The 27,511-nt window shown below is 26.7% G+C and overlaps 1 protein-coding gene across 5 annotated transcripts; it reads left to right on the top strand.

Moving 5' to 3' along the window:
• The first annotated feature begins 144 nt into the window (after positions 1-144).
• LOC107449230 (intraflagellar transport 46) lies at positions 145-23,374 on the top strand. 5 transcript variants are annotated; one of them, XM_043053152.2, is made up of 13 exons: positions 164-269; positions 408-507; positions 3,856-3,926; positions 5,291-5,484; positions 6,985-7,242; positions 9,662-9,736; positions 9,815-9,908; positions 11,172-11,306; positions 17,031-17,143; positions 20,482-20,548; positions 21,414-21,474; positions 21,559-21,644; positions 22,985-23,374. In XM_043053152.2, exons 3-13 carry the CDS (start codon positions 3,864-3,866, stop codon positions 23,087-23,089), a joined length of 1,251 nt encoding a protein of 416 aa, XP_042909086.1. In that variant the 5' UTR covers positions 164-269; positions 408-507; positions 3,856-3,863; the 3' UTR covers positions 23,090-23,374. The 5 variants fall into 5 exon arrangements, with proteins under 5 accessions (XP_042909083.1, XP_021000023.1, XP_071036850.1 ...); XM_043053160.2 differs by having other exon boundaries at positions 184-324; XM_043053149.2 differs by lacking the exon at positions 408-507 and having other exon boundaries at positions 145-269.
• Positions 23,375-27,511: the final 4,137 nt, after the last annotated feature.

Raw genomic sequence — 27,511 nt, 5'->3', positions numbered from 1 at the left:
ATTTTTTTGCCTAATTTAATTAAATAGATGGTTTCAAATTAAAATTTAATAATTTTATAGATCAATATTACGTAAGTTTGCTTGTTGAAAGTTATGAAATATTTTCATTTTAAATAGAAAAATGGTTTAAGTAACTGTAGCTGGCTTCTTCTGTTATATCTTGTCGTCATAGAAACAACTAAACGAACAACAACGAATAATCAAAATGAATTTTGGAAGAAATAATTATTATTTTAAACCCTTTCCTGTCTACTTGGTTGCATTTTGTAGTAAATATTTGTTTCTTAATACGTTTTTTGCTCTTTTCACATAAAACTATTGCATGTACTATGCTTTTTTCTTCTCATTTTAGAGTTTATTAATACTATATTAATATTTCTCATTTTAAACTTCAATTGAACTTTCAGAATCTGCTCCGAAATGCTGTATAATTATTTGTAATATTAATTAAGGAAATGGAAACCTGACTTTGATTTTTTTCGTTTCCCTTAAATTTTCTACTGTGTGGTAAGTCGATTTTCTTCATAAAATGTAACACTTTTCATACTTCTGTTACATTATGTTCAGTTTACCCATTTAAACATTAGCAATTCTTAGTGAACATTTGTATGGAAAATGCATCTATGAGCAATTTTATTCTCCGTTTGCTCAAAAAAATATTTTTACATGGGATTTTAAACGTGAGTGCAATAATGTTGTACAATTAAATGTACAAAAACGGTCTTTATTTTATGTGTTTAAGTTTAAGAATTTCCTTTCCATTTAGAATAAATAATGAAGTTTCATGTATAAATAGACTGAAATGTAATAATACATTGTGTGGCCATGTAATGCCTTTTCTTTATTAAAGATAAAATTTTCCGTCTAGTATTAAAATTTTATTATTAAAAATTTAAAAAATAATAGATTTGAGTTAGTTTAAAAATATTTTTGTTCAACACATGGTTCGTAAGTTTCAGAATGTCAAATTTAGATTTTAACTTTGTTATTTAGAGCTACGTTTGATTATAGAAAATTTTTTAGTTTGTTTTTAACTTAATTTTTGAGGATAAAGTATCATTTGACAATACATGCCTTTCAAAAAGATAGAAAATTAAAGTGTCACAATATTAGGTTTGGAGAAATAGTACTTGGCAACTTTTACCTGTAATATTTTTCTTGGTAAGTTGAAATAGTCTAAATAAAAGATTCTGTTGTAAAAACTGGCAACAATTTTCTCATAGGTATTAAAATGGAAATCTTTTTGAAGTATGAACAGTTAATTTTAGGAAAATAATGATGATTGAAAGTAAATCATTTAATATATATAATATATATATATTTTACTTTGTTGCTAACATACTTTTCTCCCCTAATGCTTGAGATTGTTATTAAATTATTAAAACAGGGAATTTTCACAGTTTAATAAAGGTTGATTTTGTTTTTTATTTGTAAAATCAGAGGTTCCAGGGTTTTCTGGCTTTGACCCTATTCTCTCAAAATTAACCCATGCCCTCTTTCATTTTAATTTAATTCCCCTATGAGTGTGTACTAAAATATTTTTTAATAACTCTTCATCTATAAGTGACATTTTAAAGTTATTATTTTTATTTTGTGGAGAAACTTGTTGGTAGGAAAAAAATTTCCTGATTCCTTATTTTTATGAATTATAAAAACAGTATATTTTTATTATTAAACTAGCCGCCTAAGGCGGCCAGCTGTCCGCCACGCTAAAGGTTTTCACAAATAAAGTTTTTTAAAACATAGCAGGAAATCTGAAGATTAGTGGACAATTAAAGTGTTCCTCTCCTGCAATTTTGTCTCAAATTCCTATTTTATATATTATATAGCTACAACGCTTAAGAAAAAAAAAATTAAAATGCTAAATACATGAAAAGAACACGAAAACAAATTAATTTTTTATGGTATCTATATGATTTTTTATGGTATCAATTTCTATTTCTATATTGCTACAAAAATTATCGTCTTCGCTTATGAAAAAGAATAGAGCGTGGAAAGAAAAAAAACTTATTATAACAATTATGAACAGCGACAAATATATCGTTCTATTTACGTATCGAATATGTTGCCACATTTTTAATACAAAAGTTAAACTTTTCTCCACTTAGATAAAAGTAAACTAATGCGAACCTTACAATTCAATTATTAATTCCTTCGTATATTATTGGTTTAAGTTGTCGAGAATTAATATTTCAATTGTAAGGTTCGCATTAGCATACATTTATAAGAGTGGAGAAAAGTATATGCACTTTTTAATAGTTTTTTGAATATGGCTCTTTGAAGACGAAAAAGCATAGATTTTCTTACAAAATGACTGATAACTAAAAAACTAATCCAAATTTTTGAAAAAGAAAAAAAATACTTCTTCATTATGTCAAAACACAATTATGTGCCGAGTTTCGTGCCTGGGCGAGGCTTCTGGGGCGATATATTGTGATTACAGACAGACACACACACAGCCGCGTTTATTATTATGTATAGATGTATAGATTATTAATTATAAAGTGTCTAGAGTACAGTTTGAGTATTTTTAATTTTGAAATTTGGTCTTTAATAATAATGTGTTTTTTTGTTTTTAACAAAAAGTAAGAAGTACGAAGTTTATTGAAATTTTAGTTGTAGCTAAAAAGTTATAATTAAATTGACTTTTTCTTGAATCTAAACAGACTACAATTTATCGAAAGAACATGATTAAAGTAGTTTTCATGAAGAGAATTAACAACTTTTCTTTTCTTGTGAATATTCTTTTATAAACTGAAAATAAATGCGGAAGTATCTATGTCATTTAACTTAGTGGGCATCACAACCATCCAGTGATTCAGTTTGTAGACATTGAAATACACAGTTTAAGTTGTTTTCTAAAATTCACATCCCCCCCCCCAATTTTTTTTTTTAAACTTTTAAATATTTACTAAAAGATTTAAAAAAAAATTATAGCTTGTTTTTAATATAACTAAATTTAAATGTGATAAAGAAACATGAAAATTTTCTCCAGTTGTATAAAATAATATTGATGGTGACTTTTTAATTATTATTATATTTTTAACGGCAGGCACTGAACTTATCATTCTTTGCTATGGAAGGTGCCGGAAGTGTGGCTCATTTAACGTTGCTCGGTGAGCACCTTGTGATCAATGCCACAGAGGCGAGCAACATTACCCATGCCTCACTGTAATAGGCCATAAGGTCTCCCACATGCACACATCACACAACGGAGGACATGCAGAGAAAAACATCCATGCCCTGAGTGGGATTCAAACTCACAGTCATTGGCTTCATAGTCGGAAGCACTAACCGCTTTGCCACCTGGCCAGCAGATTTTTAATTATTGAGGGGGACAAATACTCACCGTTCTCCATGCTAAGAAGGTCCACATTTAAACTCTTTCTTAAAAGTAATACTGCCATTTTTTAGCTTTAAATTGATATTTCCTTACTGAAAATGATTTCTGTAAATAAATAGACACAGGGGTCAACGCATGTTTAGAAAATTAGGCAAAACTATGGATTAAAATTTTTTAAAAGTAAACTTCACTCATTACATTACGTTCTTTATTCAATAGAATTTAGTTGTGATTATTAAATTCAAATCATTCCTTTTTTTTAAAGAAAGGTATCTTCCTTACTATTTATAATAGAAATAAGGCCTATGTGTAACGATATAACTTTGGTAAAATTTTTACTTGGATTTTAATTATGTATTTCAAAATGTGTATGTTTTAAGATTTTAGTTGGTGTTCACACTTTCTATTATATAACATGGAAAGAATATCACATATTTACTATAAAATATAATTATTAAACATTTTGATGTTTTTTTCTTTCTTTTAATAAATAAATATTTGTATATATTTAGATTAAAGAATGGAAGAAGAGGAAGGGAAACAGTTAGAAGAGAATGAAAATGAACCAGAACCTGATAATAAGGTTGGTTGCCAAGATTTTCTATAATTCTTGTATAAAATAAAGTTCCTCTCTTCATACATGTTTTTTTTAGACAGCTTTCTTTCGATTATAAAAAATTGTTAAAACACTTTTTTCTTGAATTTTTTTGAATATCTGGTAGTTTAAAATAGGATAAATTTCTCCCCACATTGTGTGAGCTCATCTCATTACCTCTTATCCACATAATGGTTATGTTCACTTTTCTTCACCAAAAGACATGAAATAAATGTTTCTGAGGCAGATGGTCTTCCATTTATTCTTATGCAGGCTACACACTGAGGAGGCAAGCAGTAAGAATGAGGCATATTGCTATTCTCTCACATGTCTTTTACTTACCGCTTGCCTTCTCAGTGAGTCTTAAGTTTTTAATGTCCTATTAGCGTTAAAAAATGTTTTATTAACATAGTCTTAGTTGATGCTTCTGTTTATATTTTGGGGACTTGACCGTTCCCTCTTTCATACTTAAGATAATGATACCCTAGTACACACCAGATCAATAAAAACAAATTTATAAGGTCTTAGCTGCTGTTGCATTTTCCTAAAATAATGATATTTATAAAATTGTATGTTATTTATATATTTTTTTACAATTTATTTTCTTTGCATTTATTATTTTCTATTTCTTATAGATTTATATTTTTATAATTTTTTTACTATCAAAGTATGTAATTTATTGGTCAAAATCATTAAAGTTTCTCTAGTTCCCAAAAATATAATAGTTTAAATAATCTTACGACTTTAAAAAACTGTTAAAATTGCTTTTTTGTTGTTGTTGGAAATAAACTACTTCTATTAAAAATTGTTCAAATTAGTTTTGGAATTCTAATTTTAAAGTTTTTAGCTTAAATTTTGTGTTGTTTAGCAAGGAAATTCTTATGACTTTTAAATCAAATGTTATACAAAGTTTTATATTGTACTTGCATACAAACATATTGAAGTATAAGTATTGCATGTAAAATTTTTAAGGTATTTGTCTTTACTGTAACGTTTGGGAGATTTCACACTTTTTTGTTACTTTCCTTGTGCTTTCGTACACAAGATTTGAAGTAACTGCTCGTGTACACTTGAAGTGCACTTTCATCACATCTGGTTAAATGCACATGTGCCCGTGGGAAAAAATTTAATTTATGTGTATAAAAATAAGAGATTTTGGCAAGATTTCATAAACTAAAAACTTTAACATTTTGGAATATCATTGAAGTCTCAGATTTTAGTTTATTTGTTATTTCTCATAAACCCCTTCCTTATGCTTTTTTTTCCAACTACTATTTTCTCTCGAAAATTTTTTCTTCTTTTTTCTTACAATTTAAAATAGTAATCTTAACATATGTTTACATAATTTTAAGTTGTCACCTATGTCTGGTATTCCTCGACCTCTCTCCCATTCAATGCCAAGACCACCTTCTCGCCCTGCTCCCTCAGCTAGAGTTCGAGCATTGGGGAAAGAAGAATTAGAAGATGTAGATCAAAATTCAGAAGAAGAAGATGATGAGGAAGACGATGAAGAAGATGATGAAGATCAAGGCATCCAAATTGAAGGGTATTCTTTTTTTTACATTCCACATTTAAAGAAAAAATGGAAGAAAATACTTTCATTACAATATACTAATTCCTGTTCTTTTTTTTTTGCTGGTTTACACACAGTGTTGACGTAGAGTAGTAATAGGTGTATCTTTGGCTCAAATTTGAATTCCTGTCACTTAAGGAGTGTCTCACAAAGTCATTGCATGATCATTGTCAGAATAATTCATTTCATAAATTAAAAATTTATAGCAGTTAAGAGTTAAACACTGTTCATGCACTGTGTTTATTGATAGTTCTTTGTTAACATTAAAAAAATCTGGTTTATTTTGCTGTTGGCGTATTCCGGGTAGTCAAATGGAGTAAACAGCAAAAGTTTTTCTATTCAACTTTTATTAGGAGCTAAAAATTGCTAAATTAGACAAATATCAGTTGATATCTGGTGTAGGTTCTGATCTTACAAAATTTTTCATTTTTATGTAATGATCTTATTGTGCAAATTAATGTTTTATCTAATTTTATTGTCTGTATTTTTTAGCAAAAGATATTTATATATTATGAATCAGGGCTCTGATAATTATTATAATTATCAGGGCTTTAGAACAGATAAATAACCATAATATTTTAAAAGTTGTTTAACTTTTTTGAAAATTCCCAATTTTCCAACATTTTTCTATCTAGATGAAAATTAATGCCTTATTCTCAGTTTCTGAAGATTTTTATGAATTCAAGTAATGCTGCATTGGAGTAAGTTTTGAAATAGTAAAAAATTAGACCACAAACGCCTTTCATTTTCACAAAACTGTTGTTTTTCTCCATTTCTCCATAATGACGTTTTGTGCCATTTTTAAAATAAGAAGCCCAGGCTTTAGATTGGCTAAACGTGACCTAACAGTCATGAGTAACAGTTGCAAACTCACAGTACTGATAAAAATAGCTTATCATTTGTAAATAAGCATAATTTCATATTGCAATGGAGCCTTCAAAAAACAACCATAAGAAATCCATTAGGTGATATTTTCTCTATAAAATGCATTATAATTTTGTGACTTTTTTGCAAATTTTTTAATTAAACTGTTTATTTAAGGTCCATCTGAGATATTTAGCCTAATAACAAAAGGATATTTACAAAATTATACACATTTTTACAAATTTGTAACAATATAAAGTTGGCAAAAGCTTGAATGCAGTCACTTTTTCTTTTATTTAAGTTTTTCTTTTTTTTTCTTTTTAAGTTCGTGTTGCTATGTTTATTTGAAGTGCACTTATATTATTCTATGACACGTCTTTTCTTTAATTTAAAAATAGTTCTGTGCTTTGATAAACTTTATTATTTTTTTGTCACAAAATGCTTATTATTTGTGCAAGTTTATTATCAGCATGTAACAATTTGCATGTTTTTTTAAATTTTATTTATGCATGCTTTTATTAATATATTTACAATTTATATTTTACTGCACTTCTTTTTTTTTTACTTTTGCATGCTATCATCTCTTCCTTTGGATGCATATTTAAATAGGCCACTCATGCATGTGCCTCGTCTTAGACGAGAAAAAGTTCGCTGGGGTCGAGAATCACCCATACATTGGGCTGTAGGCAGAGAAAGACTTTTACCAAGAAGAATTGATGGCCGTAGTAGTTCAGATAGTTCTGCAAGTGATAGCTTGTCTCTATCTAACTCTAGTTATCACTATGAAAATATTAGTGAGGAAATTCTAACCAAAGCACAGGAACATAGAGACATATGCTATTCTGAGTTACCTTATAGTGCTAAAAGGTATAGGTCTTAAATCTATTTCATTCAAATTTTTTAAGAGTTTCTTACCTTACTATATTTCCTAAGGATTAAATCATTTTTTAAACTATATTCTTCCTAGTGCTAATCATCTATTAATATAAAGTTGCTGAGTAAGTGCATACTATCTTTAAATCTAAACAATGTCTTGTATTTAATCTTGCAACTTCCTTTGCTACCTAAGCATGTTAGGCATCTTCTCTATGTTTTTTTTATGCTGATTCAAATGAGAACCATGGTTCAAATGTCTGGACAGTTTAAAGATTTTAATGCGTAAAAAATATGTTTGACTATTTGCTATCTAACTTTGCTATTTGGTCAAGTAATTTTTTTATCCTTAAGTGATTAAGATCAAAATAAGTATACAAAACTAATAGTCTGATAGTTCAAAAGTTGTATGGATTTTTTTTTGTATAAAAAGTACTATTTCTGAATTGTACTTTTGATGAATGAAATCTTAATAATTTCTAAACTAAAGAGTGTTCCAAAATTTACGCAAGATTTGAATTAAATAGAAAACACAGTTATTTCAATTATAATTTTAACTGAAGCATAAGTACATAGAATAGGGTTGTGTATGGAATAGCTCACCAGGCTAATGACCTCCATGGCTTTGCTGACTCATGCACACTCTTTAGTTGAAATTTTCTATGACCATTTTGTATAAATGTGTCTAAATTTCATTTATGCAGCCTTAAATATACTTCTTCAATGCATGGGTAGTTGTGGGCTTATTAATATACACCTTTAACTTCAAATAACCCCATGGAAATACTAGGGCACCAATTCTGATCACCAGAACATTAGAGTATACGATGAAGAGATGTCACATGGATTGTTTCATAGGCTTTCATCAATGAAAACACATTTTTTTAAAACTATAGTGCTGCATTTTGCAAACCCTTAACCATCAGTTGCCTGTTTTCTTTTTATGGTTGCTATTTGCCAACAGAATAATAAATTTTTTTATTTAATCAGTATGTTGCTTAAATTTTGGGACACCCTTTATATATGGTATTGGCTCATATTTGACTCATGCATAAAAATGCTTAGAAAACAATGCCACATCTCTTGAATAGCAGTAAAGTTTCCTTTTAACCCCTTTATGGATAAACCTGATGTGAAAGATTATGCAATTTTGTATTACTTTGAAGAGGGTATTTTACAGTTTAGCGTAGGGTAGAATTCTTTTTGAATGACATTTTTCTATTATATTTACTGTACTAATGGTGTTATTAGATTTAAAGCTTTATTTGATATATTTTCTGAAACATTGAAGGCAGTTTATTTAAGCAATTAGTATTTTTTTAAAATAGTATTTAAAAATATTTAGTACTTCAGAATGTTAATTGCATACTTGAATCAATGAAAAATTGATTGGTATAACTTATATACTGTCCACATTTTTTTAAAAATTTCTTAATGAGTTGCTATTTTATATTTTATTTATATATGCTTCCATTTTCAAAGTTATGTGTTTTTCATGTCATTTATTTATAAATGTAGTGAGCAATGTTTAGAGATGATTTTAAGCAATAATTAATTTAATTATATAATAATTCAATTATTGCTGACAGTTAAATAAAGAAATATTATGTGTTTTTATAGCTAATATTTGCCTTAAATCACACCTTAATCTTAATTTTACAGTTTTTGTAATTTATGACAGTTCACATTTCTGATTTTTTTAAATTGTGGTTTTATATTTCATGTGGTGTAATATAATAATGTTATATAACATAATATCTCATACTTTTATAAAATTTAGTCATAGATAGGTGAAAAAAATATGTGTTTAATATCTAAGACATATTTATTAAAATTTATTTGTGTTTATACCGGATTGCTTATTTTTCTCTCTTTGGTTTTAGTAGGCTATATTAAAATATCTATAACAGTTTCAGGAGAATGAACCTAAAAAAGACTTTTTAAGTACTTCTATAGGCCTCTAATATCTTAAATCTAGGATCCACAGCAGGTAAGTTTCTAACAACTCAAATGTCAGTAGATGACAACACACATTTTTCTGAAAGCAGCCAATGAGATCAAATGTTCAGAAGTGAGGAGATTCAAAATTACAGTCAGTAGTACAGAAGATGAAAGAGAAAAAGTTAATCGTTGAAATAAATATTGTGTAGTACGAAATGTTTATTAAAACAACATCTGTGGTTATAACAATTCAAAGGCCTCACAAGAAGCATAAGTACTATGGTTATGCAATATAACCAACCTAAAGACTATTTAAAAATTTAACATTTTTCTATTAAATAATAGTAATTCTATTTAATAATATAATTTTATTTTGGTTTAATTTATTATAGTTTTTTTTATTTAATATATCTTACTGAAATTACTGATGAAATTAATACTCTGCATTTAACTATAATATTATGTGATTTAGAGCTTATGATCCTGCTGATTTTGAACATCTACAAGTTTCTGCTGAAATGAAAGAATTATTTCAGTACATCACAAGGTATTATATTCAAGCCTTTTAAGGTCACAAAAGTTTAAAATTCTATGTCTTCTTATTATTTCTGAAAAAAATTTACAGGTATACACCTCAAAATATTGATCTTGATACTAAGCTGCGACCATTCATTCCTGAGTTTATTCCTGCAGTTGGTGATATTGATGCTTTTATTAAGGTAATTATTCGACAATTTGTGTATAACTTTATATGCAGTTATTGTTTTGCTTTAAGTGTATTAAATTTTCTTGTTAAAATTATCAATATCTTTACTAAATCTTATTCTTAGAACAATTGTCAAAGATAGGTATTACTCTTTTGATGCAATGATTTTCAGAATTGTAATTTTAATAGTTTGATGTATAATTTTTTTATCATTTAGTTCTGTTACGAGTCAAATGGATGGAGATAGTGGGGGAAATTCTAAATATGTTTTTAATCATCTTCATTGAATTAACTGTTATTGGATATTTACGCTATTTGGTGGTGTTTTTCAAAACATGTAAAATACAAGGCTGTGATGTTTTCAGAATTTAAAATATAAAGCGTGTGTCAGTTTAGATTCTCTACTCATTTTTTTCTGACAAAATTTTGCAATCAACACTTTTTGAAAAGTAGTTTAACATCATACATTTTGCTGTTTTTAGAATTTTTAGGAAATATCTTTGTTTTTGTGTAATTTATGTTGTGGCTATTTCCTGCATTATCCAAATTGTAAATTTAAATTTAATTATAATTGCAGTATACAATCATAGTAAATTTTAATAAATGTAAAAGCAGGCAAATGTACTATGTAAAATGGTCTATCCATTTGAGGAAAAATTCTTGGATGTTCCAGAAGTTATCATGTGCTATTTATCTTTATATTTTAAAAAGATTCTTAATTTTTGATTTTTTTTAAAAAAGATTATTTTTCTGTCAATGTCTATCCTCAAAAGTAAAGTTAAGCTGGTGACTTTACTGGGAGAAAAATCAGTGTTAATGTTTTCTTATGTTTTTCTAACACAGCAGATTGTTTTTTTTTCTTTTAAAACTACCTTTGTCTTTAAAAACGATAATCTTAACGAATTGCATTTTTTCAAGCATGTATTAATTACAGTAATTTTCATTTTATATTCACAAAATCAACATAAAGGTTTATTTTTGTAAGTATTATTGCATGAAAATAGTTATCAAGCTGCATTTATTATTTTAAATGTTTTTTGGCTATTGTTATTCAAGTCTTTCACTGTTCAACAAATTGATAGTTCCACTTTTTGAAATAATTTTGGTTTACATGCTAAATCATTTAATCAGTCACCTATCTTTTACTTCATCTTTTCTGTTTTTCAGTGTTAATCAATTTCAGCAGTGAAATGACTCACATGAAAATAATATATTTTGCAATTATAGTTTACAGCTGCTGCAATATGATACTAAATATTAAAAAATATAATTTTAGGTTCCCAGACCTGATAATGTTGCTGATAAGTTAGGATTGATTGCTTTGGATGAGCCATGTGCTAAACAATCTGATCCCACAGTACTAGATTTGCAACTTCGAGCTATTTCCAAAGAAACTACTTTCAAATCTGTGGTAAGTATATAATTTTTTTCTTCAATATTTTCTTTTCTTTGTTTTTAATTCTAAAAACCTGGAAATCAAACAAGATACTGGCACAAATATGTAATTGTTAGTATATGGTATAGTCATGAACGTTGTTGTAAGATCATATTTTTGTTTTGCCATTAGAGAATTAGATATCATAAGTTTTAAGTTATAGATGCTTAATACATCTTAGATAAAAATCAAATATAAAAATTGCACCAAATTGAATATAAATTAAAAAAATATTTTTTTTTGTGCCTTTTATATATATATATATATAAAGTTTTTTCTGCCCTTTTATGAAGAATTACACAATATAATTTTAAATTTTTTATTGTTTCTCATAAATGATTTGGTTTGAAGTAATTTGGTGTAGTTTAATTAATTTGACCTGACATTATAATTCATTTCCACATAATGCATGGAAATTTTATTTTAAAACTTGTAAGAACCTCTTTGTTGAAAATATTATTTTCATATTATATACTTAGTTTTAGTATCAAATGTGTTAAAAGTTTAATTTTACAAAATAATAATTTTTTTGCTTTCAATCTCTTGATGTTATTTACGAAACTTTTTTAAAAGCTAGTTTAAACCTTTTAACTTTGGTTTGCTTTTAATTCTTCTATTGTTGAACTTTCACTTGTACTTACTTTTACAGGGGTCATATTTGCCTTGATATTCCTGATAAAAATTTTGTCCTTATTTGTCCTGATTTTCGAGTGTGTTTGCAGATCATTTCATTTTATACTACAAATGTGGATTTTAAAATGATTGATCTGGAGAATTGAATAATTTATGTTTCCTCCAACAGCTTTTTATTTTAATTGATAATGTTATTGATGTCTGCAAAATTCGATAGTTCAAACTTAGGGATTGTTCACTTATTATATATATATATATGATTAAGGCATATAGTTTTACTTGTAGGATTTACTGTTTTAAACTTTTGTGAATTCTGACATTTTATGAAAAATAAACTCAATTAACAAGTTTACATTTTCAAATTAAGGTGATGAGTTTAAGGATTTTGCATTTATTTATTATTTACAGCAAATTCAGTAAGATTTTTTTATGGTGGAGTTTCTTAATTAATGATTTATTTTTATCATCCAATTTTGAAAATGATCAATTCAAATCTACAATGCAGTAATAACATCATTGAATTTCTAATTGGTAAATCAAGGAATAATCCGCTAAATTATTTTTATTCAAAAATGATCAGAAGCATATTTGTGTTTTTTTCTGATATTATTTTATTTTTATTTCATATTTCATAACTGTCGTTAAACAGCAGACCCAATTTAGGGTTTACAACTACTAATGTTCAAATCTGTGGCCTTGTAATTTTTGACTCAATCCAGAAAACAAGGAAACTCCTGGATCAAGTATTGGGAGAAATTTGCGTCCATGGAGAACTTTTTGATGGAACTAATCGGCTTTTGCGCTACATGGAGAGGAAATCCACAAAGGCCTCCCATGGTTGTTGACTACAAGGGGACTCTAACCCGTGATACATCTACCACTGAGGATATTTCACGTCAGCACTGTAGTTGGTGTGAGCTGGGTGGGGAATTCGTATCGATCAGCTATCGCTGGGATTCAAATCCGGTTCACCTCATTGGAAAGTAGACGCTCCATCCCCTGAGTCACTGACTGAGGCTGATCTTCTGACTTAAATTAAACTTTTCTTTAAAATTATGTGATTAAGAAAGTCATAATTTCAATTACAAATTTTAATTAAATATTGAGTTAAATCAAGAGCGCTGTGAACATATATTTTTGGAAAGGGGAGAATTACCATTTCGCCACATAAAATTCCTAATTTGACCAAATCATAAATAAACACAAGCAAAAATACTTACAATAAACAGGCAATTGGAGGTACTCTAAATCACTTTTCTAGACGAAACTAAATAACATTTTGAAAAAATATATATTAATACCTTTAATAAGTATTTTTAAATTTGCAACAAAAGTAAAAAAAAAAGTCTTTAAAATGGTGGTCTCAAATTAGAGGAGTGTAAGAAGAAGACAAATCTAATAAGAAGACAAATCTAATAAGCAACAAGGCAGGCTTGATTGTGGGAAGAAACAGAGCCATATTGTGAAACATGATTTTTTGAAATACTTTTCACACAATCAACAGGCAATTGGAGGTACTCTAAATCACTTTTCTAGATGAAACTAAATAACATTTTGAAAAAATATATCTTAATACCTTTAATAAGTATTTTTAAATTTGCAACAAAAGTGAAAAAAAAAGTCTTTAAAATGGTGGTCTCAAATTAGACGAGTGTAAGAAGAAGACAAATCTAATAAGAAGACAAATCTAATAAACAACAAGGCAGGCTTGATTGTGGGAAGAAACAGAGCCATATTGATTTTTTGAAATACTTTTCACACAATCCAAATTTTTACTTGTTATGATCATAACGTTATAAAAGACTGTTACACAAACATTTAGTCTCATTATATCGGATGCCATCCTGATAAGGATTTAAAACAATATGTACTTAATTGCGTAAATTATTATATATTTTTAACTTATATAATGCATTATTATTGATGGTTTATGACCCATAGCAACCCATTAAGAAACACGCATCAAAGTGGCAGATTTATTTATTTTCTAGCCAATTATGTAAAAAAATTAGTTTAAAATCTTCATTGATCAAATAAGATTTTAAATCAAAATAATAGTATTTTTTTATTGGTTTTATGGCCTAAATTCAAAAGTACTCCGTTTGAAAGTATATTCAAAATAGAAATGAATGTTTTTTTCGAATATAAAAGAAGATTTATTTCAAAGTAATATTTTAATAAATTTTTTGCTTATTGTCCAGTGAAAATGAGTAAGCACTATGACCTAATTCTTACGACGATACTGAATTAATTGTTAGTTCTCCACTTCTCTAACATAGTATTCACACCAGTGAATTTTAAGAAATTCCTGAGAAATATATTATTAAATTGTAAAACTGTAAACTGTAAATAAAAACTGTAGCTTGTAGAGAAAAATAGATTGCAGATTTAAAATCAGCGGCATCAAAAATATCTAAGAACCATTCAGAAGTCTCAAATGGAAACTAGAATATTAGAAAATTAATAAAATTATATTATATTTTATCTATTTAACATATTGAATAAGCATATTTTTAAGTCTAAATCAGTAATCAAATCAAGTTTATTAGGAATTGATGAAAGAGATTTGCTACAACCATAGAGTTAACTAATTTCTTTTGTACAAAAATACATTCTTTTGGTCATTGTTCGATTAACAAATAATAAACAATGTGTTATGCAGAAGAAGTGAGCGAATACAGAGTAGAAGTTAAATATTCTGTGCATCATGCTTTAAACTGAAAATGTAATGTAAGCTAAAAATTTAAAATTAAAAAAAAACTTTTTTTTTCTTTGAATTGAACATTTTAAAATATATTAATTTGACTGATAATTTGATAGAAAGCCGTAATCTTTGAAGAATTAAATATACATGAGAATGTATTTCATTAACTTGATAAAAATGAAGTACCCTATTGTTAATATTTTTATAGTGTTTCTTTTTTTTTCACCAACTCATTGCTGATTAAGAGATTTTATACTTAATTATTCTTGTCAATAAATAAAATAATTAATGAACCATTTGATAAGTAACTAATAAAGAGGAATAAATAAATTCGTAAAGTCAAATAAATATAATTAATGATTTTTCTATCGACTGATTTCATTTCCTATGATTTGTTAATCGGAAATGGGGCAAAATACCGAATATGAATCAAATATTTTGCTGCTCATGCTTCAGGAAAATTTAGGTTTCACTAAAGGAAATTAGAAAATAATTAAAAAAAAATTGATTATAGAATTGAAAATTTTATTAATTTATTAAAATTACATTCACTTGTTGAATTCAAGAAACAGGGTAATAAGCAAAATTAAAGTTATTATTTTCAAATTACCTTTGGTAATTCGCATTTTGAATTAGTCTTTCTTTTCTCCCTGCATCGAAAGGATTTGAAGGTGCTCCCAACATTTTAATCATCTGGTAATTTCCATTGTGGCAAAATTCTGACTTCGATACAATCAAACTGTATCTAGTATTTACCAATTCACTGTCATGTTATATATTTCTATTTATTTACCTTTTTTAGAGGAAGAAGTAGTGAGTTATTTAGAACCTAATCTCACAATTTTATTAGGAAATGAGATGTGTGTCGCGAATGTTTGATTTGAAATGTAAAGAAGGGAATAGATTTGCAGGAGACACGAAAATAGCGTAATGAATACATGACCCCTATCTTATTTTTCAATGATATGTAAAAAAACTAGAAATACTTAAGAATTTCACAAATATTTTTTAAATATAGAAAAAAAAGAGGAGAGAGAAAATGAAATTTCATAAATTTGCTGAATGGTTAGACAAGATTTTCTGAATGGAGAAAATCTTTGGGAGGTTGCAAACCTCCAGTGATATCCCAGTCTGTTGCCCCTGGGTGAAGTTTATTTTTTTAGTGCTATAAAAACTTTCTGTGTATAACTCAAATGATTTTAAGTTGCTCAGTGTTCTTTTAATAAAATTATAATTAGGTAGAAAAAATTGTACTTTTTTTAAGTTTGATGTTTTTGCTGTTTTTCAAAGTTGTCTGTTAGGTATTTTTTCAAAAATGTCATAGTTTTTTTCTTTGGTCCACTATGAGGTCCGCAATCAAATCAAATTAGATATGTTTTTATGAAATTGAGTGACTCTTCTACATTTTACAGATACTATTAAAACTTTTTATTTGCTGTAATTTACATGCACTGGTTCAATTATTTTTAATGCTGATGCTTTTTTTAAAAACCAACTTAATATCATTCTAATATTTATGTCTAATTATTTTCTACAAGAGGAAAAATTAAATATACCAGTGGCACTATTATTCAAACTTTACTTTTACAAAGTTTACTTTTTTCTGCTAAATAAATTGTCATTATGTGTTTGCTATTATTTAAGATAACAAATCTAATCTGAAAATGAAACTAATTTAGAAATGCAGAAAAAAACAGAAAGGTAAATTAGCAATTAAAACATTAAATCAAAATGGAAAAGTCCCTTAAGCAGCTAAAACCCAATTTGCTTTATTTTAATTTAGATATTCAAAAAAACAATTAAAGCAGGAAAAAGCAATAAAAAAAAGTAAAAGATGTGTGTTGGCAAGAAAGCACTTTTAGTATTGGCAGTGTGTCCCCAGATAAAGTGCTGTCTTGCCAACACACATATCTTTTACTTTTTTTATTGTTTTTTCCTGCTTTAATTGTTTTTTCGTCTAAATTAAGATAACAAACTCATAATTCAATAAGCTCATAATTCAGTTAGGAGGTCAATGTGAAATTGATGATTAAAAAAATTTTTTTTTGAATTAAAATGTAATCTGAAAATATGAGTTAAAAAATAACAAATTTATATCTTGAAATAAGAGATTATTCGTAAAAAAAAAAGTTGTCTATTTATGCTATTAAGGTAAAAAGTATTAATTTTTAAGTTTTAATTCAGGAAAGTAACATTTTCCTTTATTGATTTCATTCTTTTATTAATTTATGCAAGTTTATATTAATGACAAAGTTTAGTTGTTCTACAGATTATAAAACTTGGTTTTATTGTTGATATTTTCGATTTGTTTTCAGTTTTTAAATATTATTTTACGATACCTACTATTATCTGAATCATTACAGGTAGTGAAAAGTCTAGAAAATGCAGACAAACGTCCTAAAGAAATAGATGCATGGATTAACAGTATATCTAATTTGCGTAGATCGAAGCCACCCCCTACAGTTCATTATTCAAGGTAAGCTGATACATTACTATTATTTTTTTTGCAAGTTCACTGTGTCAATACTGCCTCAGATTTATTCGCTGTTCAATGAATATATAAAGAAAAGCCAGTATCGTTTGTAATTTTGTATGGCAATTAAGAAACTGCTGTTGAAGAAATGCTTATAATTATAAAGCAAACATAACTATGCGGAATAACCCTACTTACATTAATGTATGTATGGTGTGCAAAATAAAAAAAGGTATCACCTTACATAACTTTGGTTGTAATGATCGGATGTGCACAAACTAACTACCAATCTTTATGGTTCAAAAGGGTGGCCTTGCATTTACTAATTACTTTGTGCCAACAGCAATTTAGGTTGCAGAAACAGCCACAAAAATGTACTTTCTCTAAATAAACATACTTTTTTTTCCTCCGAAGTATTTGGTTTTTTGGCCATCAAAATATGGGAGAAATATGATTCTAATAATTTAGGCAAAAGAGTAGTCATAGGTTTTGTCACAGTTGCACTTGGTGTAATGTTGCAATTCATTCTTTATTTAAATCTTTTCTTTTAATTTTTTTAAACCTTTATTTACCTATAATTTTGTAACAATTTGAGTTTATTCTATGCGAAATTCTCAAGTGATTTTTTTTCATTAAGGAATTTTTTCTCAATTTAAATGTTTTGTTTAAAGATTATCAGTTTGATGTACACATGTAAAATTAGAATTAAAGGAAATCTGAACATATAGTTTAGATTGTCATCATTTTTGTGCTGGTTGTGTTATTCCTCGTGTATGCAGTGAGTACATTTTGTTGTTTTGAGGCACATGTTTGTTTTAATTGGAAACATCCCATCACTATCTTAAATGTTATGCTTGTAATTGGATATAGCAAGACATATTATCTGGACCAATCTGTTCAGTGTTAACCTCACGTATTGTGGCCATTGAATTTATTGAGTTTTTGCTTTTCCTGCATTTTCACGATTGTTTTGTACTATCACTTTTTGTAAATGATCATGTTCCCCTTTATTTAATTAGTTTGGATCCTATATCCAGCTTAATTTTGTTTGTTTGTTTTAATGTTATTTTTCATTCAATGATTGATGAATAATATCCAAATCCAAATATAATTTCGTTCCATTTCAATTCATAAAATTATTATTGTAATGGGTTTTCTAATATAATTCTGAAACCACCATTAAATCTATCATCCATCAATACAATTCATTCATCCATTATTATGTGAGTAAAATGTTTAATTTGCAATAATGACGTCTACATTATTTAAATTTTCATCTGCAACAAAACAATATTACAATCATTATTTTATATTACTTTTATTTTGTAACGGGTTTGAATCCCTTAATATTAATTAAACTTTTTTTCATACTAATTATTATAAAAAAAGTTGTATTTTTAAATTTTTATTTCTCTAGAACTATATGGCCCATTCCACTAAAACTTAGCATTTTGACAAAGTTGCACAAAAAAAAAGCATTAAAATTTGTATACCGTATAATTCAAAAATTTTTTGATCATCATTAAAGTAATAAATAAATATAATATTTAATTTTTTATGTCGCATTGTCTTTGGATAAATGAGAAATTCTGTGCAAAATTATTTAATTATCTTAAATAGTTTTAAAGATATCCTGATATATACAAAAAGTTAAAATAACATCAAAGAGGCCAAACTTTGACTTCTCTTTTGCCTAAACTATTAAAACTCTATTTTCCGAAATGCTGCTATCCTTTTCATCTTTTTAAAACCATTAAAAAGGTATATTTAAGCCAAGAAAGTATGCTTTTGTGATTGTGCAGACAATATTTTAAATTATGGAAAATAAGTATTTTAGTGTGTGTAAGGTTATTGCCCTTGAATCATTAAGATTACATCTTATTACATGAATATCCAATTATTTTAATAAAAGTTATAAGGTATGAAATTTTTATTTTATGCACTGTAATTTCTTTTTGAGTCAAATCTGCTAGAAATGTGATACAATGAGGAGTAATATTAATGAACTTTCATGTCTCTATTGTTTAACATAATTATCCAATTGAGAGCTTAAGCAATGTGTTTATTTTTTTAATTTCTGACTGTAATTTCTGACTTTAATTTCTGACATAATTTTAATTTTTACTGTAAATAAGTACTTGAAGTAATTAAGTAAGTAATTTTAAATACTTGAAATGTATTACCTTGGCCATAATGATGAATATAAAAATCGAGACTGTGTATTATTGATTTATTTATGTTCCTCCACATTGTGTTAACAAAAATGGCAAGTCATTAATGTAAAACACATCAAAGAATTTTTTTAGAAAATAAGTTGAAAGAGTAGAAAGTCTAAAAATATAAAAAAATACCTGGCTAACAAAAGCATGAATAAAATAAACAAAGCATATAACAAGATAAATTAAAATTAAAAGCAGGAGAAAGTTGTTGATTTTTGAAAAGACTAGGAGGCTTCGCCCCCTGCTTGCTATCGCTCGCCAACCCCCGGAACTGCTTTCGCATTTCATTTCGGATTGCTTCGCAATCTGATGCTCGCTTTGTTCGCTCATTGGATACGTTCTTAACGTCTAGCTTTTGTATACTTTTTTGAACACTGAAGTTCCGAAAACTTTTNTGGGGATCTTCTATTTTTTTTTGCAAGGTTATTACTAATTCCTTACGGGTACTTTAATTTTGTTAATTTATGTGTAATTGTTAAATAAATGTGTTTTTTTTTTATAAAAGCGGACTGTTTCTTAATATAGCTTGATTCGTCACAAAAGCATTCATATATTATCATGCAGTATATTTCTGCATATTATGTATGAGAAAATATGCTTTTGTAAAGCTACAATGAATAAGCATGATACTGTTAATTATATATAAGTTTCTTGCAAAATTTTCGTCACAAAAGCATTCATATATTATCATGCAGTATATTTCTGCATATTATGTATGAGAAAATATGCTTTTGTAAAGCTGCAATGAATAAGCATGATACTGTTAATTATATATAAGTTTCTTGCAAAATTTTTTTATGGAAAAATGACATTTTTTGTGTATAAAAAATATACCAAAAGAAAAAAAAAAGATACTAAAAATAAAAAACATATTTATTCTACAGAGAGATATTTAAATTTTATTTGAACCTGATTAGCATTGATTCTAGCAGTTTTGCACCACCTATACAACTTTGTGTGTTAAATAATACACCATGTTAATGTTGAACTGTGCTACAATGTAGTTATGTATGCTAAAAAGAACAGGTGAATAGAGATTTAAACTTAATTTGAGGCTGCTATTAAAATTGATTTCAACTTTTAGGTAGTTCTGTATGTTAAAATGTTTTTTTTTTTTTGTAGGAACATGCCAGATATAGAAAGCCTTATGCAGGAATGGCCTCCAGAATTTGAAGAAATTCTTAATCAAGTTAGTATTCAATTTTGTAAATTTTATTTTTATTTGATATTATATACTTTATATTTTGCTTTTCATTTCAGTATGAATATCTATCTACATCAAACCAACTCTCTGTATTGTTTACATTGAATAAATTTTTTATTTTAAAAATGTTTTTTTTTTTATGAACAATTTAGTTTTAAAACTAAAATATAATATCTTGTTTACTATGAAAATGCATACATCACTCTGTTAAAGAAATTTTAAAACATTTTAAATTTTTTAAATATTAGTTACTGAAAATTTCAATTTCAATTTCGATTATTATTCTTTTAATTAAACTGTTTTTATTTTCTGTTGCATGAGATTTTTTTAAAGCAGATCTTAGATATTTTTTCAACACTGATTTTAACTGTGCAATGGGTTTTTATCTCCCAGCTACAGCTTTTTTTTAGTCTATTAACTGTAATTTTTAGTCTATTTTTTGTCACAGTGTAGAAGTTTGAAAAAGTAATAGTTAGCAGGGGATGGCATAAATGTTGGGATGAACTTTTAGTGGAGCTGGGGTACATCATCAAGATTAAACTTGCATATAAACCCACACCCGAAAATATCGTCATATGCGGCTAGGGACACTCTCTGTTATGAATTGTTTCTTTGTGTGCTTCTGAACAGGTCTTAATAGGAAGTATCCCTTCTCCTGAATTAGGCAATATCAAGTATTTGTATAAATGCAATAAAAACTTAGTTTTCAATCGTATTGAAATTTTAAGATTTTGATGAAGGAAAATTTTAAAAAGTATATGTTGTCTTTAGGATTTTTATTAAAATTTATAATTTCACATAGTATCTGAGATGATTTATTATAGCATTTTAATTTCTAAATTTTATAAAGGTTGGAATTCCATCTGCAGATTTAGACTGTTCTTTAGAAGAGTATGTTGAATTGATTTGTGGTGAGATTTTAGCATTTTGTTATAATCATGCGGTCATAATGTTTTTCTTCTTCTTTTTTATGCAATCTATGTTTATAATTTTAGGCTTAATGGATATACCTGTGCATAGATCGAAAATTCAATCTCTACATGTCTTGTTTACTCTTTTCTTGGAATTCCGAAATTCACAGGTTTGTCTAAGTTACTCTCTTGGCTTTTTATATTTTAATACTCAGTATGTAAATTATAGTAGAAGTTTGTTGTTATTATGGGAATATAGGCAATGGTTTTTCTCTTATTAGTTAAGAATGCTATTATGTTGCAAGAAAAAAACTTGTTTTTTAATCAACTAACTACACTGATCAGGAAATTTTCTATTGATACCAGTTTTAACCACATGTGCTGATACAAAGATGCACTTTTCAAAGCAGTTAACTGAAACTTTATGGGAGTTGTTTATTGTTCAGTACTTAATAGGAAAGGGAACAGTCTTTTATATTTGTGTAAAACGATCCAAGAACCTCTCTTTTATTTCTGTGATAATTGCCTGCAGATGTGTATAGCACATCTTCAGCGATTTTTCTTCTTTCCAGCTTAAGTAGTTCACGAACTATGACTTAAACTTAATGGTTCTCCAGGATGACCTCAAATAGGCTAATTAATTTGCACTGATGATATTTTAAGTTACAAAATCAGACAACAAAACATACTTTTGTTCGATTTCATTTGCCATATAAAATTAAACATTCGTTTTGCCATATAAAATTAATGATGTAAAAATTGTATACTTTACACTAAAATTTGTTTCAACTATTGCTAAATAAAAAAATAACAAATAATTAAAAATAATATTTTTATAGAATTATCTTTTGATAAACGAATTCCATAATTGTATGCAAAAGTTTTCAATTTGTTTAAGGAGTTCTTGAGATACAGCGAAATACGCAAAAAGAGAAATTAACATTAAGTGGTCCAAATTTCGGACTATACTTCTGACCAAGCTGTTGTTACCATATTCTCAGATTGCATCAACCTTTTATATTTTAAGGGGTAAGGAATACAAATCTATAAAAAGAAGTACTTTTATTTCATGAATTAGTTAGAATATTTGAAGTCACCCCCTTGAACCATTAAGTTAGAGTCCTAGTACATGAAAATCTGATCCTGAAATTAAAGGTTATTCAGATTGCTTTGTACATAAGTTTGTAATTCTTAAACTTTGATACATTTTCTTAACACTTCTCAGTATTTTAATTCAAGTTTTTCCATTGAGACTCATGATGAATATTTTGAGGTAATAGTTAGTTATAATTTGTTCCCTATAATTCTATTGAAACCAAGTTCTTTGGTAATTTAGAGGATGCTATTTTATTCGCTAAATAACTTTTACTATAAAAATCTTCTTTTAGCCTGAGTTAGTGAGTTAATTGAGCTACTTTATCATCAAAAATTTAAAATGAATCAACATAATGTTATGTATGATTAGTTGTTTTTATATTGCTTAAAACTATTTATAATATTTCTCATTTAGCATTTCAGATCATTAGTTATGAATAATGATTTTGGAGAATCCATGAAAAATGAAAGTCGATCAGAAGATGAGGATCATTTCCAAAAGACATATATGAGAGAATAAACAAACTGTTGCAAGGAAAAATATCAACTGATGCTAATGAACTCATTGAAGGTTCCAGTTCAGTATGAATGATTAATCTTTAGTATGTATTTTTAATTCAGTTATCTGTAGGGATTCCTTTTATGGGGAATGTAATGATTGTTAGAGGTATTTAAATTTTCAGGAGTATATTTTAAATATTTTATTTTCAAACGTTGACATTTTTCAAGAAATGTATGATGCTAGTTATCTGTCCACTATGTTTCTTTTAAATAAACATACAATTAATTGTTTTCTTGATGGTACTATGATGCATTTTATCTTACTGAAAAATAACCTTATCAGTTCTTTACAATTACAATCTTAAATTTTATACTATAACAAACTGGTTTAGTGTTATATTGTTAATAATTTATTTATTGAATTATTATAAATTTTCAAAATTTGTAGCTTATTCCATGTTACTACACCATTGTTTTAGCAGTAAAAGTAAAAATTACCTAAACTTATTTCATCTTTGTAACTATAAATTACTTTCGTTACTTATTCTATTATTATAAATTACTTACTCTAGTAATTCAAAATTGTAAATTGGAAAAATATTTAATCTATTTGATACAGCGTTCCCCACGATAAACTTTTTCATATAAAATTAGTTATTTTTATACAGAAAAGTCTGAAACTTCATGGCAGTGTGAATTTTGATTAATCAAATCTTGTTTATTCATAACTAGACAGTAAGGGCAGATATAGAAGTATTAACAACTTTTAAAATATCCAAGAGATGTTAAAGTTATGAAATTATGATAGTGAATCATTTTCGTCTTTTTTTCCCTTCCAATTTTGGATTAAAACTTATTTTCTTATTCAAAGAAATATATAGCTTATAGATGTGTAAATTACTCCCTGATACCAATAAGGGTTGATTACTAGTATATTAAATTGTGCAATGCATATGAAAATTTTTAGGTGCATTAAACAAATTTCAAGTTGCCTGCTATGTTCATATTTTCACTTTCAAGTTTAAAAACATTATTTTTTTAATCAAGTAACATATTGATTTGGGTGAGACAAGGTATTTGTGAACTACTTTCATAGTCTCTGAAATAAACTGCTGTTTGTAGAAAATGCAACACCATGAAAGAATCATCAGAATCAAATGAAATTTAATGCAGAAACGACTTGTACTGATACAAATAAATGATGAAATTTTCAAAACAAAAGAAACAAATTAAGCGTCCGAAATCAGTATTTGGTGCAGCCACCACGCGCTGCAATAAGTGCTGCTATACGACGTGGCATGGAGTCAAACAGATGTTGAATATCTGCTTGAGGAAGAGAATTCCATATCGCTTGTATGCGCAACCAAAGTTCGTCTTTGGAAACTGCAGGACGCGGATCACGAGTGAGACGCCGACCAACCATATCCCACACNCGCGCGATGGCTCTGAAACTTTATTAATTTGCATAATATCCTATATCCATTATTAAAATAATATTTCATTTGATTCTGATGATTCCTTCATGGTGTTGCATTTTCTACAAACAGCAGTTTAAATAAGTATAATATGTTTACAGTTATATTCAAGTTCTTACTTCTTATTTTCGTGCTCTTATGTCTTATTAACACTCAGAGAGAAAATATTCTATCTTATAACATGGAATTATTAATTTAAAAATCTATCCTTAGTTATATTGCAATTAAAAGTTGAGAGTTGAAGTTTCTTTATAAAAATTGTATTCTACAAATATCAGAAATAAGCAACTGTATACATACAGTTTACAAAAAAAAAAAAAAAAAAAAAAATTGANAAAAAAAAAAAAAAAAAAAAAAAAAAAAAACCAGACTTATGATATTTGTTTCACTTTTTCTGAATTGAGCTGCAACTAAAGTAAATAATGATTTCAATTGCTCTTTTTTCACCACAGCTACCTTAAACTAAGTGAAACTTGCCATATGTAAATTATTCCTAGTTCTAGGACCAAATCTTCCTTGTATAAAATGTTAAGTATATATAAAAATATTAAACACCATTTATCAGAGGTGATTACATTTCACAATACCTTATCAGAAAGAGATTCTGTGCCACAATGTTTTGTCCACTTTAAATTCCATATAAGATTTTGTTCAAATTTCTTTTGATCCATTTTTTTTAAAAATTAAATTTTTTCTTGTTATTATTAAATATTATTATTAATATTATTATAATATTAATAATATTATAAATAATATTATTATTCTTGTTATTATTGTTAAAAATATTATTAAATACTTGTTGCAATTAATGCTTTACATGTAACAACAGCTGTTGTGACATCATCCAGTTTCATGGATAATCAGGAGTTTAGTTAGATAGACAACATTGACATTGAGAAAGATAGTTACTGTAGTCAATTGCCTTAGCTGAATCTTCTTAATTTTAATCAGAAGAAAGAATATCAAAACAGCTAATTGTTTTTGATCTTTTTATGAGCAGACTGTACAACAGAAGTGGAAAATACAATAAATTTATAACACTATATATTAATCTTTCATACAAATAGAAATTTCAGCTTTAGGAATACTTTTCTTCACTTTGTACATATATATTAGAAATCTATTTTTTTTTTCAAGATTTCTGAAAATACATTAAAATTGATCAAAGGGGATGGACATTTATTTTGATGTTGTTTAATGCTTCACTAAACAACATCAAAACTAGCCTTATAAAGGAGATCTATACAGATAAAGAGAAGTTAAAAGTGTTAAATGCATTTTCGGCTAGAGCCATGGAGCAAAAGTAAATACACTGTAATTTGAGTTAAAAAGAAGTTGCAAAGAGGAAACCACCACAAATACAAAATTGATGTGCATATTTACTAAATAATATATATATATATCTTAAAAATTTTCATTTTCTAATTTTAACCTAATAAAAGAATGGATTTTAAAAATTCAAATTTGATTATACAAGAATTTATCTTCAAATTGTAAAATTGTCATATGAGCTAAATAAAGAAAAGCTAAATTGTAAAATATATTTTTAAGCTCTGTTGAATAAATTCTTAACTATACAACCTCATATTTTTTTCCAGATTTAAATTTATATACATGCTTAAGTTATGAAACAGAAATATGGTTACTTTGTGCTAAAACACGAAAAATAGCTTTATTTTTGAAATGAAAAATAAATTTTTCTTTTTTAAGATAAAAGTAATAAGAATGTAAACTTCTTACTATATTTCAAATACTTCTCTCATTAGTAACTATTCACAAATTCGAATACTAATTTATGTTTTACCAATATACAAATATTTTCACAGCACATGTAAGCACAAGGAAAAGTAATGTAATTGCATTTGCAAATTATATTAAGCTCGCTGCAGTCTCAGCACAAAGAAAACTGCTTATATAAAGTATTAATTTGAAAACAAAACTACATACTTTATGAGAATCACAAATGCACATTTAAGTTTTAATTTGTAGATACATCTATTATACTTAAGATATACATTTTAAAACAAATAAAGTAAAATTTCCAAATAAGATTTGCATCAGAAAATTTTCAAGTCTAATGCAGAAAAATACAAACTCACTCATGGTGACTAATATAAACTATAAATCAATTTAAAAAGAAATTTTGAAATTTCATAATCAAATTACAATTCATGATAAATTTTGTTTTTTCGATTAATAAAGTAATTTTTATTTTAATTTTTTTTTTTATAAAAATGCAATTTTTTTGGAGATAATTATATTGTTTTTAAAAACTAATGCATGTTGATTAGCTGACTTTTTTCATGCAATATATATATATATATTAACTTTGTTCATAACTCTTCATTTTTTTGAAGAATAAAAAAAATTTCTAAAAAGAGATATTTAAATGTTTTTATTCTGACACTATTTCATTGCAGAATATAAATAGTATTAAAATGCTCTATGAAATACCTCCTAACACTAACCTAGAATATTTCTTGGCACTGTAAAATCACTCACCTATTACCTAATTTCAAAATGTTGCATGTTTTGTAAACAATAAAATATACAAAGGCTTGTGCTAGGTCACTTTTGGTTCAAAAAGATACTATAAAAATATCTATTACCTTTGGACCCTTCTAATTAGAGCTCGAATAAAAATTATACTAAGGAAATCTGGCACTAATTATGATAAAAATAATTCTGAATTTTAATTTTTAGAAAATTTATTAACTGCTTTAATATACTTTTGATTAAATACATATTTTTATAATTGATTTTTATTTTTTTATGGGTTTTCGTATTCACTATGGATTTATTAATAAAAAATAAATAAATTAAAACTTTAAATTACATTAATTCTTTGTAATTTGAGTCAAAGATTTAAAATTAACAAAAGTTTTTACTCTTTTAAAGAAAAGAAACAAAGCATGTTTGATTTTATTGGTTTATTTAATAATTTTTTTTATCTGTTTGTACACAAC

The sequence above is a fragment of the Parasteatoda tepidariorum genome, chromosome 1, assembly GCF_043381705.1.
Source record: "Parasteatoda tepidariorum isolate YZ-2023 chromosome 1, CAS_Ptep_4.0, whole genome shotgun sequence".
Taxonomy (NCBI): domain Eukaryota; kingdom Metazoa; phylum Arthropoda; class Arachnida; order Araneae; family Theridiidae; genus Parasteatoda; species Parasteatoda tepidariorum.
The sequence above is the reverse complement of the archived record's forward strand: the minus strand, read 5'-3'. Positions and strand labels throughout refer to the sequence as shown.

Coding starts and splice junctions, on each gene's coding strand:
- LOC107449230 (XM_043053149.2), top strand. CDS start 3,864: ATGGAAGAAGAGGAAGGGAAACAGTTAGAAGAGAATGAAAATGAACCA. Junction 7,243..9,661: donor TTACCTTATAGTGCTAAAAG/GTATAGGTCTTA, acceptor TATGTGATTTAG/AGCTTATGATCCTGCTGATT. Junction 11,307..17,030: donor AAACTACTTTCAAATCTGTG/GTAAGTATATAA, acceptor GAATCATTACAG/GTAGTGAAAAGTCTAGAAAA.